This window comes from Bombus flavifrons, unplaced genomic scaffold, assembly GCF_040668555.2.
Source record: "Bombus flavifrons isolate JBK064 unplaced genomic scaffold, iyBomFlav1_principal scaffold0021, whole genome shotgun sequence".
Classification (NCBI taxonomy): domain Eukaryota; kingdom Metazoa; phylum Arthropoda; class Insecta; order Hymenoptera; family Apidae; genus Bombus; species Bombus flavifrons.
The window spans coordinates 288846-308118 of record NW_027184766.1 but is presented as its reverse complement, the minus strand read 5'-3'; the positions used below and the strand labels follow the sequence as shown (position 1 = coordinate 308118).

Sequence of the window (19273 nt, the reverse complement as noted above, 5' to 3'; positions counted from 1 at the left end):
TGTAGGGATGGCGGGCCTTTCTTTTGGAATTTTGGGAAGATTCCCAATACTTTCGGTTAAACTGTTTGTTTAAGCTGTTCAATATAGTATTATAACAGTGGACTTGAGGTTGAGGTGACACTGTCGGTCACCGAACGTAGCCACGGTCTCGGGATGAACGTAGAAGTACAAATGTTGAGGGACACACGTTGTATTAACAAACAAGTCCCGAGGCGGGAGCAATAACGGCTCTACGCGAGCCTAGTAACGGTGCCTGGAATTTTGTTGATAACCCTGATCAATATGCAATTGACAAGTGTGATCGTGTCAGTCTTTTATTTGTATGATCACCTTGGAGAGTTGATACACAACGTCAAACGATTAGTCTAAAAGATACCGAACGTCATAGCAAACGTCATTTCAAGAATAGCTTATAACTAAATGTTCAAAAAGTTGTCCCGTTGACCGTGGATTCGTTAAACCCGAGAACATTGTTTATTTAAGAGTGGCTTTACGTTATACAGTTAAACCTTGTTTAATCAACTCCTGTACATATTACTGTAAATATAAACCTTTGAACAACTATAATGGCTAGTCCTAATGAAGAAACACAAGGCGCCACAAGAACCAGCATCAACCCAATAAACCCGATTAACCCGACATATATATTTATACATTTTAGATGTAACGTTTGTTAAATATATTTGTTTAGTTTTATATTTTCTTTTTACTCGATTATATATATATATTTTTTATACTTTTTGTATTTGACAAAGTAATTTTCGCATAATAAAATTGTTAACAATGTGTTTTATGATTCGTCTCTCGCGGCTGATTTCCACCAATCCCCAGCATTCCTGTCCCGTGTCATTATTTATTGCTACCTCAGCACGACGTTCCATTTTGTATTAAATTTTTATTTTCGCTGTTCTTTCCTTTTCCTTTTCTTTTCTTTTCCCCATCGAAAGTATAATTTTATTACTATTATTTTTTGTAACACGTACGAATTAGTGCGCGCATGTTTCAAAATGGCCGCCCGTGAATGTCCCTAGCATACAGTGACTTCTATTGATCTCGGATCTATTTATCGATTATGTGTAAATCTTGTTTCGGTGTTTTGACGTATAGTCGAAGTGAGAAATATAGTATTTCGTATTTATCCAATGCGTACAATCATTGCGTGTGTTCCGACGCGCGCGTGTAAATCTAACATGGCTGTTCGCAAATGTCATCAGTGAGGTTACAGTGGCGGGTCTTTAGTTTTATCGAACTGATTTTCCTGTCTGTCGCTCGTTTTCCCTTATTCTACCGCAATTAGACTATGTATTTATTACTATTATTATTGTTAAAATGACAGTAGTATTGTTCATTTAGATTATTAATACCTTAGTTAAAAATCTAGATTATATATATATATATATATATATATATATATATATACATGCATGTTTCGTAGTATAGTTTTCATATGTAATTCCTTACTAGAATGATCACGAGTTTTGATTATGTATTTTATGTTTACCAGATTGTTAATTTGATTTAATAGTATAGAATACGCACACATATACATATTTCCATCAATGTGATTTTTATATAAGTTCTTTAATAGTGTAGTATTGTGTATTTTAGGTTATGTATTCATTAGACTGTTAACCATTTGATATCATATATACATATATATTTGTAATTTGTTACATAGTATTAAAAGTTTTATTTCTAATATCTACTAAATTGTTATGTGTTTGGCATATATGTTTATATTTATATGTAACTCTCCAAGTTGTTGCTGCGTTGATAAAAATATATTTATATACACATTTATTCCTGGTGTGTCAATTATTTTCCTTTTGTAGTTATTCTTATTTCCTGGTTTACTCGTTTGGTTCGCGACTCGTTTAATTCATTAATTAATATTTATTTTCTGATTTAAATTCTTTCTTTTGTATTGTACATATTCCGTCTTCGTTACGGCACGTGCGGAGCGCGGGACGTGACACGGTCAATCGTCGCTGTTGTTGATCGTCGTTATGTATCAACTGTTGTTAACTGTTAATTGTTATTCATTGTTACCAAGCGTAATAAACGTTATTGGTTGAATATACTTGAGTGCACTTCAGTATCTATTACACCATACTCCTCATATCCATTAGAAATAGAAGGGGATACATCAAGTATTGTTCGCCTTTTATCTTCCTCTTTTTTCTTTTCATTTTTTTCGCAGTCTCATATCAGAATTCTATAATCCACACAAATCCACATGGAAATGTTTCAGTGTAGGGAATATAGAATATATAATTTGAGAAATATGTGTATACGCGCGTGTTGTACATTGCTTGACATTCTCTATTGTGAATTGTCCTTCGAAAGCTTTTGTATATTGTTTTATCAAATAAATTTAGATTGACTTGTGTGCAACTATCCACACTATTCTATAAAATTTTTCAATAAATATAAGTATTACAGCTGTTTCTTCCATATTTATGCAAAAAAATATTAGATGAGTTTTCAAATAACCGATAGTCTGCTGTGATGCCATCATTTTGTTTAACAAAATTTGAGCTGATTAATGCTTCTATAAATTAAAAAAATATTTAAGAAATGTTTATTTTAAGATTTACTACCTCAGCACGTTTTTTCACGATATTGTACATTAATATATTCTTTTTGCCTTATTGTACAGTTGCCCAGATCTAGGAACACGCAGGTCTTCGTTAAGACCTTAACAGGGAAAACTATTACTCTTAAAGTTGAAGCTTCTGACACAATAGAGAATGTTAAAGCAAAGAACTTTTAATACCTTATGCATTAGCTTTAAAGACAAATCAATCAGAAAGTGTTCTGAATAGTTTAATTTCACTCACCTTGACTTGCAATCTGAACGATCTGTTACCTACTTCTCCAAATATATATGTTATACAAAATAAACATAATGAGGAAATTAATTTGAATATAGAAGATGAAATAAAAGATAAACTATTATTTGTAAATGAAGATGAAGGCGTAGTAATGCTAACTTGTTCAAAAAGTAGAAAAAATGTAAGCGAACTACCTTTGCAGAGGTATGTTAGTTACTACTCTATATTATATACAAAATAATTATGATATTTTATTTTAACTGTATTGTTTGCAAAGATAAGGCTGTATTCCATTCGGCTACAAGATTGAAATATTCAACACAATGAAGATCTTGATACTACTCTTGAATATGTGCCTGAATTTAGTCCATTGCGCCAACAAAATATTCCTCCAAATATGAATGATGAAAATGTATTTGGAGAAAATACACCAACACCACCACTTTTACAGGACACCTCCAAGAGGAGCAATTTTAAATTCAGAAGAAGCAAAGGTGTTTGTTTTACTAAAACATTACGGATTAGGTCAATACGTGCCTATATTTCTCGAACCAGAAGTAAATATATTATTAAATTATGTGTGTTATATATATGTAAACTCTCTAAGAGTTCAAATGCGGATAAACAAGGGGACTTTCTCTGTTTTACGGACAGCACGGCTTCTTTTGTTTCACGGACAGAGCGGCTTTCCTTGTTTTACGGAGAGCCATTTTCAGAGACACGCATTTCCCAAACGGACGGACAGAGATCAACATCGGAGATAGACAAGATCACAGAAGAAAGAGTAATTATTTAAAACATTGAAGACTGTCGGAGAAAGAACGGCAGCTCAGGACGTTGAAAATCGATTGTCGATTTTCAGGAAGACATTGCACAGAACTTCGTATTTATTGTTTACTGTTATTAATTGGTTGTTGTTTATTTAATTATTACTGTTATTGATTGTTGTTAATTATTAATTGTTGTTTACTCTTGTATTTCATTTAAGTATTTTCACAATAAACTCGATTTTCAGAATCGATCCCTGAATTATCCTAGAATTGAACCTTATAAATCGATTTTCGCTACGCCATGCCGCTGAAAGTTAACTTACGTATCGTCATGAACGAGAACGCGAAAGGGGAGAAGCTAGAGAGCATAGAATCCATAAGAAGACCAGAAGACGAAGTATACTACATTTTTCCACGGAATATCAAGCGAAAAGCTACCATCAGCAATTATTCCGTTCAGCAACAGTGAAGAAGTCCGCAAACAGTCTAACCAAGGTAGGCCAGTATAGAAATGTTAAACGCACGATGGATGACGAGACAGCAGCGCTTTATATCGATACAGATTTAAACTTCGTATTCCAAGACATGTTCCTAGACGAAGCAGAAATTACCCCCACAAGGAAAATAAAGACGGAAACCGAGAAGTCCAGTCTGGACATGGAAAGACTTCTAGAAACTCTCCAAAAACGAGATAAGCGTGAAAGAGAAGAAATAAACTTTAGTATAAAACAAATTGATGGAACTCAAGAAGCCACAGGCTGGATATCAGAGTATGAAGAAGAATGCAGTAAATATAAAATAAAAAGTGATGAGGAGAAAGTAAAAGGTTTAAAAAAGTATTTAGAGAAAACAGCAGCAAGATGGTACCAAACGAATCTGCTGAAAGCTGAAGGACACAACTGGGAAGACTGGAAGGATGCATTTCTCTAAACCTTTAACAATAAAGGTCCTTCAGTATTAAATGTTTTTGTCTTTGATCTCTTTCTTGCGGTAGCTATTTTTAAATAGAGAATATTATAAGCGATGCATAAACAGTGAAAGTATAAATAAAAGAAAAAGTAAGCTATGATTCTTATGATTTGAAATTTATATATATATATATATATATATATATATATATATATATATATATATATTTAATACAATTTCAAATATATATGTAATACAATTTCATTTTACTAACAATAAGGGGAATAAAACAAAGAACAATTAGTTAGATGCGGAAAATGTTAACTTTATTCAGATAAAATAAGATACATAATACAAAGTAATGTTTAATTAAGTAACACTTAAAATACAAAGAAAGCCAAAAAAATAGAGAAAAAATGTATTTGATTAGTTTAATATTATGTTTCTGTTTGTACACTTAATTTAATCGATACATGATACCATACATCTTAATGTGTGTATGTCATTGTTAAACAATTATAAAGTATATTTATATAAGTGATATGAATAAGCTAATTTTTACATGTGTATGCATTACGCCAAAAATGTACGGGTAACGGCCTTGACTTCTCTTCGGCAAATGATGCACGTTGTGAATGCTGGCGAACAGTACTGACAAGTAGCTAGATGTCCACAAGGTAGGAACGTAATAGTCGCTTGTCGTTCCGTGCAAACTTTACACGAACGAGCATCTTTCAATGCTCGATTTTCTTGCTCCAGAGCAGCTAAAATAGTAAACAGTATATCTAAATACAATATATAATAGAATTTATTATATGTATACGGATTTCAGACAAATTAACGAATCTGTGTTTTTATTTTTATTACTTACCTACTTTCTCAGCGAGAGCTATTTCATTAGTATTATTTTCACTATTGGATCTCTCAGGACTCTCATCTGTAATTTCAATTGGTGCCTGAAATAAATATAATGTACATAAGTATATATTCTAATTATTAATTATACATATGGTTCAGGCTTTAAGTTTTTGTACTTACTTCCGCAGAAGTTTCATATAACTCCTGGCCTGTTACATTATTGACATATTCCCAGCCCCGTACTGGTAAAAAATGACCACAGCTGGGAGACGAAATCATATGTCTCTCCCATGGATCCTCTTCCGATCTCCAATTTCCTATGGTAATTCCACAATGGTAACAGGTAGTGAAATCATTTATTCCGGTGTAGATGAAGCCTGCATGGGCTAATTCTTCACTTGTCTGTGTCATATATGTAGGCCATTTTGCGAATGAATTTAATCTGGATTCGTAAGTAGCGTATTCCAATATTGCTGCTTTCATAACATCTTTTAGTCCCAAACGGCTGAGATCATATGCCGTCGGGTTTCGTGAAAATCGATGGTCATTAAAATCAAATGACTCCTGATAATGTAAACCATAAGGACAAGATATATTTCTATTTCTTCGTCTTGTCCGTAGAACTTTAGCTGGATCTGCTCCCATTGGTACATTATTACAATGTTCATTGCGGATAAATCTGCACTCTGGAGAACGCATCTCATGAATTTGCATGGGAATATCACCCACAGACCACTGACTTGCCAACAATTGACATTCAAAGCACCTTACGATATCCGTCTCGCCTGTATAGTAGAATCCTGCAGCTGCAAGACTGACAGGGTCAATGAAAGATACAGGCCAATTTCGAAAACTCGAACGTCTTACTGCTTCAAAACGAAAATCAGCATAATTTTCTTGAACGTCACGCGGCATTTCTATCGAGAATATCTGTGGCATTGTCGACGTCGACGGTATCGGTGATGTTAAATCAATCACCCTTGCTGAAGGTTCAGGGGATGGTATATCAACCATAATTTCTGGAAGTACCATGGATGTTGAAGGTACGGCTAACTCATCCGCCGATATTGAATGAATCGACGGATTTGAATCATCTGACAATGTCGAAGGAACAGCCAGTAATTCTTCATCTTCTGAAGATTCTGTATTATGTTCCATCAAATATCGGAAGTTGATTGTAGGAATCATTGTATCCATTTTAATTGTAATTTATTGCGCCTTTAAACCTATTTAAAAGAAAAAGACATTGAAATTGAATCTACTAATTGTAGATGACTTAAGAAATATTATACGTGTACAATTGATCAAACAGAAATGTATTACAGACAAAACCTACGAATATCAGATGTTCTCGTTCCGCTTCAACAGCTCTCCAATTCTTCAAATGGAATCTTGACAAATATTTAATATCTTATTCTTGTATATTTTATATTTTTAAATTTACTAAAACTGCTCAATCGTACGAACGAGCCACACAAACTCTTCGAACATCAGTGTAATACTGAACCTTGCTGCTAGTATGTACCGAGAAGCTACTACCTGTTTTCTACAAATCTTATCCCTACCCGCAGTACTCGGTAGCAATATAACCCTTCAATGCACTATAAGGCACACCCACTGCGCAGAATGGGCAAGTTGTCGCCCGATCAAATTTCATCGATGCTCCGGCCCTTACTGTACTGTGTAAAGTAAACGATGCTCGCTAGGTACAGCGTTAAAATACATCTCTTATTTACTCACATTCGAAAATGATGCCGCTTTTGAAGGAATTCTTATTTGCTCCGTTTTTACTTGGCAATATTAACACGTTGTTTAAAATATCAGTAAAAACTGCTACGGAGCCTAGAGAGCCAAAGAGAACGACAAAAATTAACAATTTATTATTAACAGATATAATAAAAGGGGGAATGATAATAGATGCTTGCTATTAGCTCCTAATAGAGTTTTCGTAATATCTCTAGTTCGACATCGTCTTCCTACAATTCTTACCGGAATCTCCATATCGTTCTGCTTCAGATTTGCAATATTCGACAAATCCTAATCGGTACATTATTTCGTTTCAGGGGCCCAGAGTCCTAATCCGGCACCTGTTTCCTTGTGGGTATAATATTTAGTAGAAGGATAATTGCTGTCGTAAACAGTATAGTCTAAATACTCAGATTAGTCTTTGGTAATCATTACTTTATGACACCCTACACCTTTTGGCGTATACCCTGCCTCGGTATTAATCACCGCAGATTATAATTTAATTATTTTTACAAATGGGACGTTTTCAGCAGTTTTTCAATATGTGAAACATCTGACTCGGGGTTTCTGCAGGAAAATTCAACCGTTTGCATCATATTCTAAATTTATTTTGAGATAAAGTTCCCTCGCGATGCGAATAGTAAAACGCTGTAGCATTATGTTATTTTACATTATACATATTATATCATATTATATATATCATATATATATTATATATTATTATATCATATATATATTAATATTTTTATTAAAAGTATTAAAAGTGTTAATTGCGTATGCACGAGATGATAGTAAAAACGAAGAATAAACATATTCGGGCAAAACGCAATATACTAAGCTTGAAAATCAGTAATATCTTGAAGAATTACGAGGGAAACGTTCTCGTCTGACAACTGCAAAAAAGTATCGACGAAGTAAATTGACGATATGTCTATGTTTTGTTAATAACAATACTGAAATTGCTAAAGTGAGTCCATCATTCTCATAATTGTATTTTCTGGCAGCTGTTTATATTCGTGTACAATGTAACGGCGTATATACGGTATCCGTTTACTCTCATATCGCTTGTTTTTCTAATTTTTCTTTATTTTTCTCCAGCATCCTGCATTCGTCTTATTGAGATAAATGTCATGTTGGTATGATCACTAGTTCCTACATCCAGCGTTGGTGCAAGTGCTTGACATCCTCTTCTGTTTTTCCCCGTCCGTCACGTCCTCTTTATCTGAGTATCCCGTGTGTTGTAAATGGCTGTACAAGGTGGTGAAATACACAGCATATAAAACTAATCTGTATGAATCAATTGAATATCAAAACCCAAACCAATGAAATAACAGCTATAAAGAGCATCTGAAAGACGATAGCATCGAAGAAAGCAACTTGCGATTAAAAGAGTCGTATGTCGAAAAATGCATTGGTTTATTATAAATTAATATAAAAATATTACCCTGAACATTTTTCAATGATTTTCTACGCAATAATAGAATAATTCTATATAATAATTTTCTCCGTTTTCGTTTGTAACATTTACATTCTTTTTCATTTCTACAGTTCAAAAATCTCGCTTTTCATTCCATTCGGAATTTTTTCCCGAAAGACGAAATAAATATTTTCTCCCACGTACTTAACAAAGGAGGGTTAGAGGTGTTCGTAAACGTTTGCAACATTTCTCAAATTTTTTAACAGCTTTCCTGGGAAACATATTACATAACAGTTAACTAATTTTAACAAATATGCATTATGTACTTGTATGTGCAAATGAAATAATGTACATGCACTTAATTTAAAGAAATGGTCAAAAGTGTTGAGGTTATTCGATGTGTAATCAGAGAAAACTAGTGGATAAATTGAAAGGCAGAAAATATATTTAAATATAAGTGTAATTATAAATAAGAATACAATTTGAGCTGGTCCAGATTCGCACGCTAGCTGTGTTACAAAATAACTGAAAACCCAAAAGCCAACGTCGCCTGTCTACTGTTTATGGTCTGACTTCGTCGCAGTCTTTTGTCTACGCGCTGTCGATGGCTTCAGTGCTTGAGAAACTAAAAAGACCAGATGTAGAGTTTTCTTATAAGTGGTGACCGCTTCAACACCCTCCCTAAAACTCTACATCTCCACAAACAATTATCTCAAATTTACAAATTATCTCTTAATATTTTTCTAACTCTTGTCGTAAATATCTGAAAATCAATTTGTCGATGCCTCCACAAGTACATTTGCCAGACGCCTTTCTCTTTTTCATTCAAATTAATTTATTACAAAAAGAATTCTGGAAGACTAAACAGATCGTGTAGAGTTTTTCCTTTTTTTTTTTTTTTTTTTTTTTTTAGAAGTGATAACCACTTCGACACCCTCCCTAAAAACTCTACATGCCTACAAAAAGTTACCTCTTAATATCCTTTTTATTTTTCAAACCTAACTTTTGTCTTAAATATTCAAATCTTGGTTTTGGCAACGCCTTTGTACATATATCTGCCAGTTGCTCTTCGCTTGTTACATACGTTACATCAATTTCGCCTCTATTGTATAAATCTCGCAAGAAATGATATCTTACGTCAATATGCTTACTTCTTTGATGGAATTCTGGATTCTTAATTAATTTGACGGCACTAGTATTTTCTACATAGCATATACTTAAGGATCTCTATTTTACATTCAAGAAATATTTTCTTTAGCCACATAATTTCTTTCGCTCTTGAGGCTGCACTGACATACTCAGCTTCGGTCGTAGATAGAGCAGTAGAGATACATTGTTGTCGCTTACATTGCCATGTGATGGCCGCATTCGCATACTTACATACAACGCCTGATGTCGACTTTCTTGTTTCTTTGTTGCCTGCATAGTCAGCATCGCTAAAGGTTTCGAGACTGCCTGCTTTTGTATATAAGAGTCCCATGTCCGCGGTCCCTTTTATGTTGCGCAAAATTCGTTTGACTAATTTCCACTGATACTGGTTTGGATTCTCTAAATGTCTCGCCGCTATATTTATTGCAAAACTAATATCTGGCCTACTTACGGTTTGTAAAAACATTAAGTTCCCTACGGCTTCTCTGTATGGTGCGTTACAATCATTATTGCCACTATAAACACTGTTTGCCTCATTCATATTAAATTTTTCTAATATTTTTTCGATATATCTACTCTGATGAATGAATATTGAACCATCTTTTAATCTTTTAATTTCAAGTCCAAGAAAACTCTTGACTTCTTTGGAACTCGTAATTTTGATTTCTTTATTTAAATCATCGAAAAATTTATCAATTAGAGATTCGTCTGAAGCTGCTACCAGTCCATCGTCTACGTATATGGTCATCAACATTAATTTGTTGTCTTCGCTATAAATATAAAAACAAGGATCTGCGTTACTCTGATAAAATTTTAAGTTTGAAATATATTTTGTGAAACGTTCCGTTCAACTTCTTGGAGACTGCTTTAAGCCATATAGGCTTTTTAGCAATTTACAAACGCGATTCGTACCATCATCATAACCTTTAGGTTGTTTCATATAAATATCTTCTTTCAGACCTCCATATAAAAATGCGGTTTTAATGTCATACTGTCCGAGGTGTAAATTATTTTTGGCTGCAATACTGAGCATTAATCTAATTGTATCAAACCGAGCAACGGGACTATAGGTTTCCTTATAATCTACGCCTTCTTTTTGTGAACACCCTTTTATTACAAGTCGCGCTTTTTATCGTTCCGAATTGTCCGGATTTAGCTTTACCGTTAAAACCCACCTATTACTAAGTACCTTCTGATCTTTAGGTTTTTCTACAAGAATCCACGTCTTATTTTCATGGTGCGATTTCATTTCATCGTTCATAGCCGTTTCCCATAACTCTTTCTTTTCGGAACTCATCGCTTCGTTAAAATCCACCGGTAATTTTTCCGCTACGTACGTTACTGGGCTACCATAAAAATCGGTTCGTTTGATCTTAGCTCTATCTCTCAATTGTCTCACATTGTCGCTATTTCCAGGAGGTTGTTCTTCGTGTTCACTCTGTGCACTTTCATACGTACATGCTCTATCGCTCTGCGTACACATATCTTCGCGCTCGACAATTTTCGGTAAACTTAAATTAATAAATTTCGCACTTTCTAGTTCGGGCTTAAATATTACGTCACGGCTTAATATTACATTTCTTACTGTTGGCGCATACACTCGACACCCTCGTGCGTCATCTAGATAGCCTACCAAATATCCTTTGTTCGCCTTTTTGTCAAGTTTTGTCTTCTCCGCAGGTATGTGTGCAAAGCACTCAGTACCGAAAACCCTAAACTTTTCTAAATTTGGCGGTTTCCCGTACCACAGTTCATACGGTGTTTTCTTGTCTTGTATCGTCGGCCCGGTCTTATTTATGACATGTACTGCTGTGTTCATGGCTTCGGCCCATAAAAACAGCGGTAGATTTGGTTTCGAATATAGCATCGATCGGCCTGCCTCTACTATTGTTCTATTTTCCCATTCTGCGACACCATTCTGTTCAGGAGTGTATGGGACGTTAATTGTGTGCCTAATTCCCTGACTTCTTAAAAATTCTTTAACTTCTTTATTTTTGAATTCTTTCCTCCATCACTATGAATTTCTTTAATCTTATCGTTGAATTGATTCTCAACTTCCAGGCAAAAAGTTTTTAATTTTTCGATTACTTCTGACCTATGTCGTAAGAAGTAAATCTTTGTGAATTTTGAAAAATCATCATTAAATGTAAGAAAATACAATTTCTTGCCTAATGACTCGACTTGTATAGGTCCACATACATCCGTATAAATAATTTCGCGAGGTTTATTCGCACGATTGATTTTCTCATGAAAACTCGATCTATGCTGTTTCCCGTACGCTCAACCTTCACAGAAAAAGCTACTATCCTCCACGACTTTCATATTCGAATTCTTTAAAAACTCTTTAACATGTCTGTTGTTTTGAGGACATAGCCGTTCGTGCCATAACTGCAATGTGTCCGCGTTTGACTCTGCTCTATTGCTAAAATTACAAACTGACGGTATGATAACTCGCATAACTATTTTATACAAATTTCCGATAACAGAACCTTTTGCTATTATTTTCTGGTTTTGTAAAAACATACAATTGGTCCCTTCCTTTAAAACACAGAAATCTATGCCCCTTCTCGCAACAGATCTAATGGAAAATAGGTTTCTTTTCATACCTGGTACGTACAGAACATCGTTCATTGTACATGTTACCCATTTGCCGTCCACAAAAGTCTCTACTTTGATTGTTCCTTTGCCGCACGCATTCATGAACGTAAGCCGATCTCTATCTTCACCGTGTTATCGAATTCTTCGAAGACGTTGAACCATTCCCGTCGTCCTGTCATGTGATCCGTAGCTCCTGAGTCGATTATCCAAACATCAGGGTTTGCCGCTTGTATGATTTTGATTTCTAGGTTCCTGGTTGTTTCTACTGTTGCTTCTTTTATTATTTTTAAAACAATTTTTACTGGTGTGGCCTTTCCTTTTGCATATAAAAAATCTAAAGCAATCCTTCTTTAGATGGCCAACTTTTCCACAATTGAAGCAGCTTGGTCCTTGTTTCTCGTATTCACATTTGCTTGACTGTTTCTGCTGTTCCCTTTTATAATTGTTACTCTTTGTTACCAGCGCCACCGATGTTTCCTGGTCGTCTTTCTTCCATCTGGTTTCTTCTGTTATCAGCCTGGTACTAAGCCTGTCTAGGGTATTCTTTCCTTCTTCCACCGAATCCCACGCACTGTGAAAATGGTCAAATTTGTTTGGTAACACCGCTAAAATGCGTGTTATCAGCATTTTCTCGCCAATTTCACTCCCAAGGGCTTTCATCTTCGCCGCTATCACTTCCAACTTTGACAGGTTGTAGGCGACATTTTCAGATTCTTCCCATTTAAAATCGAAGAACTGCTTCTGGACCATATTTAGATTCTCATCTGACTTCATGTCATATACTGTATTCAACTTTTTCCACATTTCATGTGCTGTTGTGCAACATAAAGGAAGATCCAACGGTTTCTTTCCTACTGAAGTCACGATTAATTTTCTCGCTAACCGATCTGCTTTCAAAAATCTTTCACGAGCGATTTCTTTCTCCGCGCTGTTACCTGGATGACACAGATTCCCTTCACACACGTTGATCAGGTCGTCATCTTCCTCCAAAAGTGTACGCATAACAAAACGCCACTGGAGCCAGTTTTCTTCGCCGCGTAACATCTCGATCTTCGCACTTGCTGATTCCATTTTAGCACTATCCCTTACTTTACTAAGCACAACACTTTAACAATTTATTCACTTTACGTTGCTGCCTTGCAAGTTACAGCTCTGGGCCCATAACCTGTTGAGGTTATTCGGTTTGTAATCAGAGAAAACTAGTGGATAAATTGTAAGGCAGAAAATATATTTAAATAAAAGTGTAATTATAAATAAGAATACAATTTGAGCTGGTCCAGATCCGCACGCTAGCTGTGTTACCCAATAACTGAAAACCCCGAAGCCAACGTCGCCTGTCTACTGTTTATGGTCTGACTTCGTCGCAGTCTTTTGTCTACGCGCTGTCGATGGCTTCAGTGCTTGAGAAACTAAAAAGACAAGATGTAGAGTTTTCTTATAAGTGGTGACCACTTCAACAAAAAGTTATGAAATTTTGTCTCAATACACCCTTTACTTTCTTTACTAAACTACGCAGTTATTGTGTATGTCAAAAGATGGCACAAAGTACAAAATTCCAATCACTTGATCTTAGCATTTAACTATGGTCGGTTGACTCCTATTACTATTTATTAAAATTGATTTCCTCAAAATCTAATATAATTTATCGAAATATAATTTTCCTAATCAAAATAATATATATGTCGTTGATGAAAGGACATCGGAGGTTTCCCTTTGGAACTTCGGGAAAATCCCTTAACACCGTAATCTAGATTTTATTATAGGCGTAATTAAACAATTGCCGTCAATCAATCCGGTTGTATTTGTTCGAGATTTGTGATAATGAGCTTGGGATCGAGGCGACAACCAGTCGCCGAACGTAACCGCGGTCACGGGTTTGACTAACAAAGGTACGGAATAATTCTATAGCTCTCCTTAAAAGAAATATTTGTGACGGCACGCGACAGTAAACATTCCAACGGTTTGTGTCCCGTGGCTCGTCACACGCAGACCCTATTCTTCGAGTAAGATGATTGCCAGATGTCGATGCGTCTTCGCAGTACATGTTAGGCTAGCCTGAGGGCCTGATACAAATCTTAAGATTTAGTTGGCTAAAGTCCTTCAGACAGACAAACAATCTTTGTCCCAGCTACGGGAAGATAGGAGAGAACTATTTTTCAACGAACGGCGTCTCCCACTAGCAACTTTCCCTCGAGGGCGGCTAGCATCTTTTTCTGACCACCGATATGGAGATTGACCAATTAGCAGCAACGCCAATTTCTCTCACCTACTAAACGAAGGCTATCCTCGACGAATCCAAGGATCTCTTAGACACACCCCATTATAGTTTTCCTCTGCAGCATCATCGCGACGGAAAGTCATTCTCTCGTGAGGCCGTATTAGCGAATAACTTAGCGTCTGTACGCTCGGTGGATATTCTACGTTTTAACAAAGAGTCCGACTTAGATTTTGCGAGCATATTCATCTATCATCCCGTTGACCGCGGATTCGTTATTGAACCTAGGATCATTGTCATTAGTTTCTCGAGTACCTAATTACCACGGTTACTTGTCCAATTCTATAATTATCGTATTTGCACTAGTCAATGTCATGCCCCTAACCCCAATTCTAATGTAAACCCGACATACATATATAACTTGTAATATATAATTTTTTATATTACATTTTTTATATTACATACAAGGAAATGACGGTTAGTTTTCTTCAAAATTGACGAAATCACCGCGATTTGCGAGCTCTTAGGCTTGTTCCGACGGTGAAACGTGCGTGCATTACATTCTGCACGTATAATGGAGTGAAACGTGCACTTAAACGTCGAAATATCACAAACGGGGAAGAAATAACGCTTCGATTTCTTCAAAATCGACGAAATCATTGCTACTTGCGAGCTGTTGGGCTTGTTATAACGGTGACACTGGAGTGCATTGCATTCGGCGCGTAAAATGGAATGAAAAGAGCGCTGAAACATCGAAATGTCTCAAACGGCAAGGAAACAATGCTTAGTTTTCGTCGGAATAAACGAAATAACGCGATTTGCGAGCTGTTGGGCTTGTGTCGATGGTGAAACGGGCGGGCTTTACATTTGGTGCGTTAAATGGAGTGAAAAGAGCGCATAAACGTTGAAATATCTCAAACGCGAAGAAAATGACGGGTAGTTTTCTTCAAAATCGACGAATTCATCGTGATTTGCTAGCTGTTGGACTTGTGTCGACGGTGAAACCTGCATGCATTAAATTCGGCGCGTGAAGTGGAGTGAAAAGAGTTCTTAAACGTCGAAATATCTCAAACGGAAAAGAAATGACGGTGAGTTTCCGTCATAATCGATGAAATAATCGCGATTTGCGAACAGTTAGGCTTGTTTTGACGGTAAAAGTGTCTTGCATTTCATTCGGAGCGTAAAATGGAGCGAGAGTAAATATCATCTCGGCTGTGTAAAACAATGGCTAATTCACGCGAAGAGTTGTTACGCGCCAAAAATTCTAACCCTAACCCGACATCAGAAGTGGGATCAGAACCGCTTATAGTGATACAAGAGCAGATGGCCCTTATGCACGAGTTAATTTAGACGATAGCGCTAAAACCGAGGGAGCAGGAACCGAGTGTAAAACCCGAAAAATTTTCGCTACCGCGTTTTAACCCCGAAATCGCGGGTGCCGACCCAGCTGCGTGGTGCGCGACTGTTAGTGTAATTATGGAAAAAAGACCTCTACAAGACGACGAGATATATCTCACTATAAGTCGTGCTCTAGAGGGTACAGCAGCACAGTGGCTTATCCATGTTCCGGTCAGTGGTTTTACTTGGATAAAATTTACGGGACATTTTCTTGCGCGTTATGGTGGCACGGAGACGGCAACCTCAGCGCTAATGAGGATGTTCAATGAACCACCACTGAAGGGCGAAACCACGGCGGCTTTTGGTAATCGTCTTCACTCCACTGTCTTTTGTCCACTGTCTGCATTAATGGTCTCACATTGGAGATAATTTTTCATGTCCTTGCTGATGATTACTTAAAATACGATATCATGATTGGTCGCGAGAATTTAAGCCAACGATTCGACGTAAATATCACGCAGAATAACCTCGTTATTTGTAAAACAAAGATAATTAACACCTGTGGTAAAGTTGCGGAAGATGCGGTCAACATTAGCGAGGTCAACACTGATGTAGTTGGTAACAATAAAGATCGATTAATCTCTGTTCTCGAAAAATTTAAAGAATCATTCTTTACGGGTTTCCCGCGTAATCGCGTAAGTAGGGGCCAGTTAGAAATACGGCTGATTGATCCCAACGTCGTCGCGCAAAGAAGCCCTTACAGGCTTAGCGAGGAAGAGCGAAGAATAGTACGTGAGAGAATAGCAGAATTAATTAATTTAATTAATTAATGCACCAGCCGTTTTCCAGAGAGCCATTTTCAAAGCCTTAGGCGACCTCGTGAACACCTGATATTCGTAATTTTGTCTCTAATACGTTTTTGTTTGATCGATTGTACACGTATAATATTTCTTAAGTCATCTACAATTAGTAGATTCAATTTCAATGTCTTTTTCTTTTAAATAGGTTTAAAGGCGCAATAAATTACAATTAAAATGGATACAATGATTCCTACAATCAACTTCCGATATTTCATGGAACATGATGCAGAATCTACAGAAGATGAAGAATTACTGCCTGTTCCTTCAACATTGTCAGATGATTCAAATCCGTCGGTTCATTCAATATCGGCGGTTGAGTTAGCCGTACCTTCAACATCCATGGTACTTCCTGAAATTATGGTTGATATACCATCCCCTGTACCTTCAGCAAGGGTGATTGATTTAACATCACTGATACCGTCGATGTCGACAATGCCACCGATATTCTCGATAGAAATGCCGCCGGTTCCATCCACATCGCGTGACGTTCAAGAATATTATGATGATTTTCGTTTTGAAGCAGCAAGGCGTTCAAGTTTTCGAAATTGGCCTGTGTCTTTCATTGACCCTGTCAGTCTTGCAGCTGCAGAATTCTATTATACTAGAAACTTTGATGTCGTTAGATGCTTTGAATGTCAATTGGTGGCAAGTCAGTGGTCAGTGGTTGATATTCCCATGCAAATTCATGAGATGCGTTCTCCAGAGTGCAGATTTATCCGCAATGAACATTGTAATAATGTACCAATCGGAGCAGATCCTGCTAAAGTTCGACGGACAAAACGAAAAAATAGAAATATATCTTGTCCTTATGGTTCACAATATCAGAAGGCATTTGATTTTAATGACCATCGATTTTTAAGATATTCAAGAAACCCGACGGCATATGAACTTAGCCGTTTGGGACTAAAAAGAGTTAAGAAGCTACGAATCCAGATTAAATTCGTTCACAACATGGCCTACATATATGACACAGACAATTGAAGAATTAGCCCATGCAGGCTTCTACTAGACCGGAATAAATGATTGCACTACATGTTACCATTGTGGAATTGGTATAGGAAGTTGGAGAGCAGAAGATGATCCATGGGAACAGCACGCAATTTCGTCTCCCAGCTGTTGTTATTTATTAACAGTACGAGGCTGGGAATATGTTAATAAAGTAACAGGCCAGGAGTTATATGAAACTGCTGAAGGTGCAAGTATAAAAACTTATACCCTGAACAATATATATAACATTGTGTATAATGAATAATTGCAATACATACTTATGTACAGTATATTTATTTCAGGCAGCAATACAAATTGCAAATGGGAATCCTGAGAGATCCACTAGTGAAAATGATACTAATGAAATGACTCTCGTTGGGAAAATTGGTAAGTGATAAAAATGAAAACACATATTCGTTAATTTGTATGAAAGCCGTATACATATAATAAATTCCATTATATATTACATTTAAATACACTGATTACTATTTTAGCTGCTCTGGAGCAAGAAAATCGACAACCAGTCGCCGAACGTAACCGCGGTCACGGGTTTGTATAACAAAGGTATTGCATAATTCTATAGCTGTCCTTAAAAGAAATATTTGTGACGGCACGCGACAGTAAACATTCCAACGGTTTCTGTCCCGTGGCTCGCCACACGCAGACCCTATTCTTCGAGTAAGATGATTGCCAGATGTCGATGCGTCTTCGCAGTACATGTTAGGCTAGCCTGAGGGCCTGATATAAATCTTAAGATTTAGTTGGCTAAAGTCGTTCAGACGGACAAACAGTCTTTGTTCCAGCTACGGGAAGTTAGGAGAGACCTATTTTTCAACGAACGGCGTCTCCCACTAGCAACTTTCCCTCGAGGGCGGCTAGCATCTTTTACTAACCACCGATATGGAGATTGACCAATTAGCAGCAACGCCAATTTCCCTCACCTACTAAACGAAGGCTATCCTCGACGAATCCAAGGATCTCTTAGACACACCCCATCATAGTTTTCCTCTGCAGCATCATCGCGACGGAAAGTCATTCTCTCGTGAGGCAGTATTAGCGAATAACTTAGTGTCTGTACGCTCGGTGGATATTCTACGTTTCAACAAAGAGTCCGACTTAGATTTTGCGAGCATATTCATCAATCATCCCGTTGACCGCGGATTCGTTATTGAACCTAGGATCATTGTCATTAGTTTCTCGAGTACCTAATTACCACGGTTACTTGTCCAATTCTATAATTATCGTATTTGCACTAGTCAATGTCATACATATATAACTTGTAATGTATAATTTTTTAATTAAAATGTTAACCATTCCTAGTCACCTGGTTTGTTAACAGGTTTATTTAGTTATTTTATTTATCCATTTATTTCTTGTATTTGTTAATAAAATATAACATGTATTCTTGCCCTTTTCTCCCAATTATTTCCTCTTCGCCATGATGTCGTATGTTGTTATTTTTATTTTGGATCCATCAGATGATTTCGCAATTAATTCAGTTTATTAATTAGTTTTATTCAATTATTTTATAAATTTCTCCTTTTTCTTGTTGGTTGATTAAAATATATCTTCCTATTGTTCCATTTATTCTC

General features: G+C 36.3%; 1 protein-coding gene across 1 annotated transcript; it reads left to right on the top strand.

Moving 5' to 3' along the window:
• The first annotated feature begins 16868 nt into the window (after nt 1-16868).
• On the top strand, nt 16869-18076 carry LOC138189241 (baculoviral IAP repeat-containing protein 3-like). Its single transcript, XM_069131370.1, has 3 exons — nt 16869-17589; nt 17753-17893; nt 17970-18076. Exons 1-3 carry the CDS (start codon nt 16869-16871, stop codon nt 18074-18076), a joined length of 969 nt encoding a protein of 322 aa, XP_068987471.1.
• The last annotated feature ends 1197 nt before the right edge of the window (nt 18077-19273 follow it).

Coding starts and splice junctions, on each gene's coding strand:
- LOC138189241 (XM_069131370.1), top strand. CDS start 16,869: ATGGATACAATGATTCCTACAATCAACTTCCGATATTTCATGGAACAT. Junction 17,590..17,752: donor GACGGCATATGAACTTAGCC/GTTTGGGACTAA, acceptor GAATTGGTATAG/GAAGTTGGAGAGCAGAAGAT. Junction 17,894..17,969: donor TGAAACTGCTGAAGGTGCAA/GTATAAAAACTT, acceptor ACTTATGTACAG/TATATTTATTTCAGGCAGCA.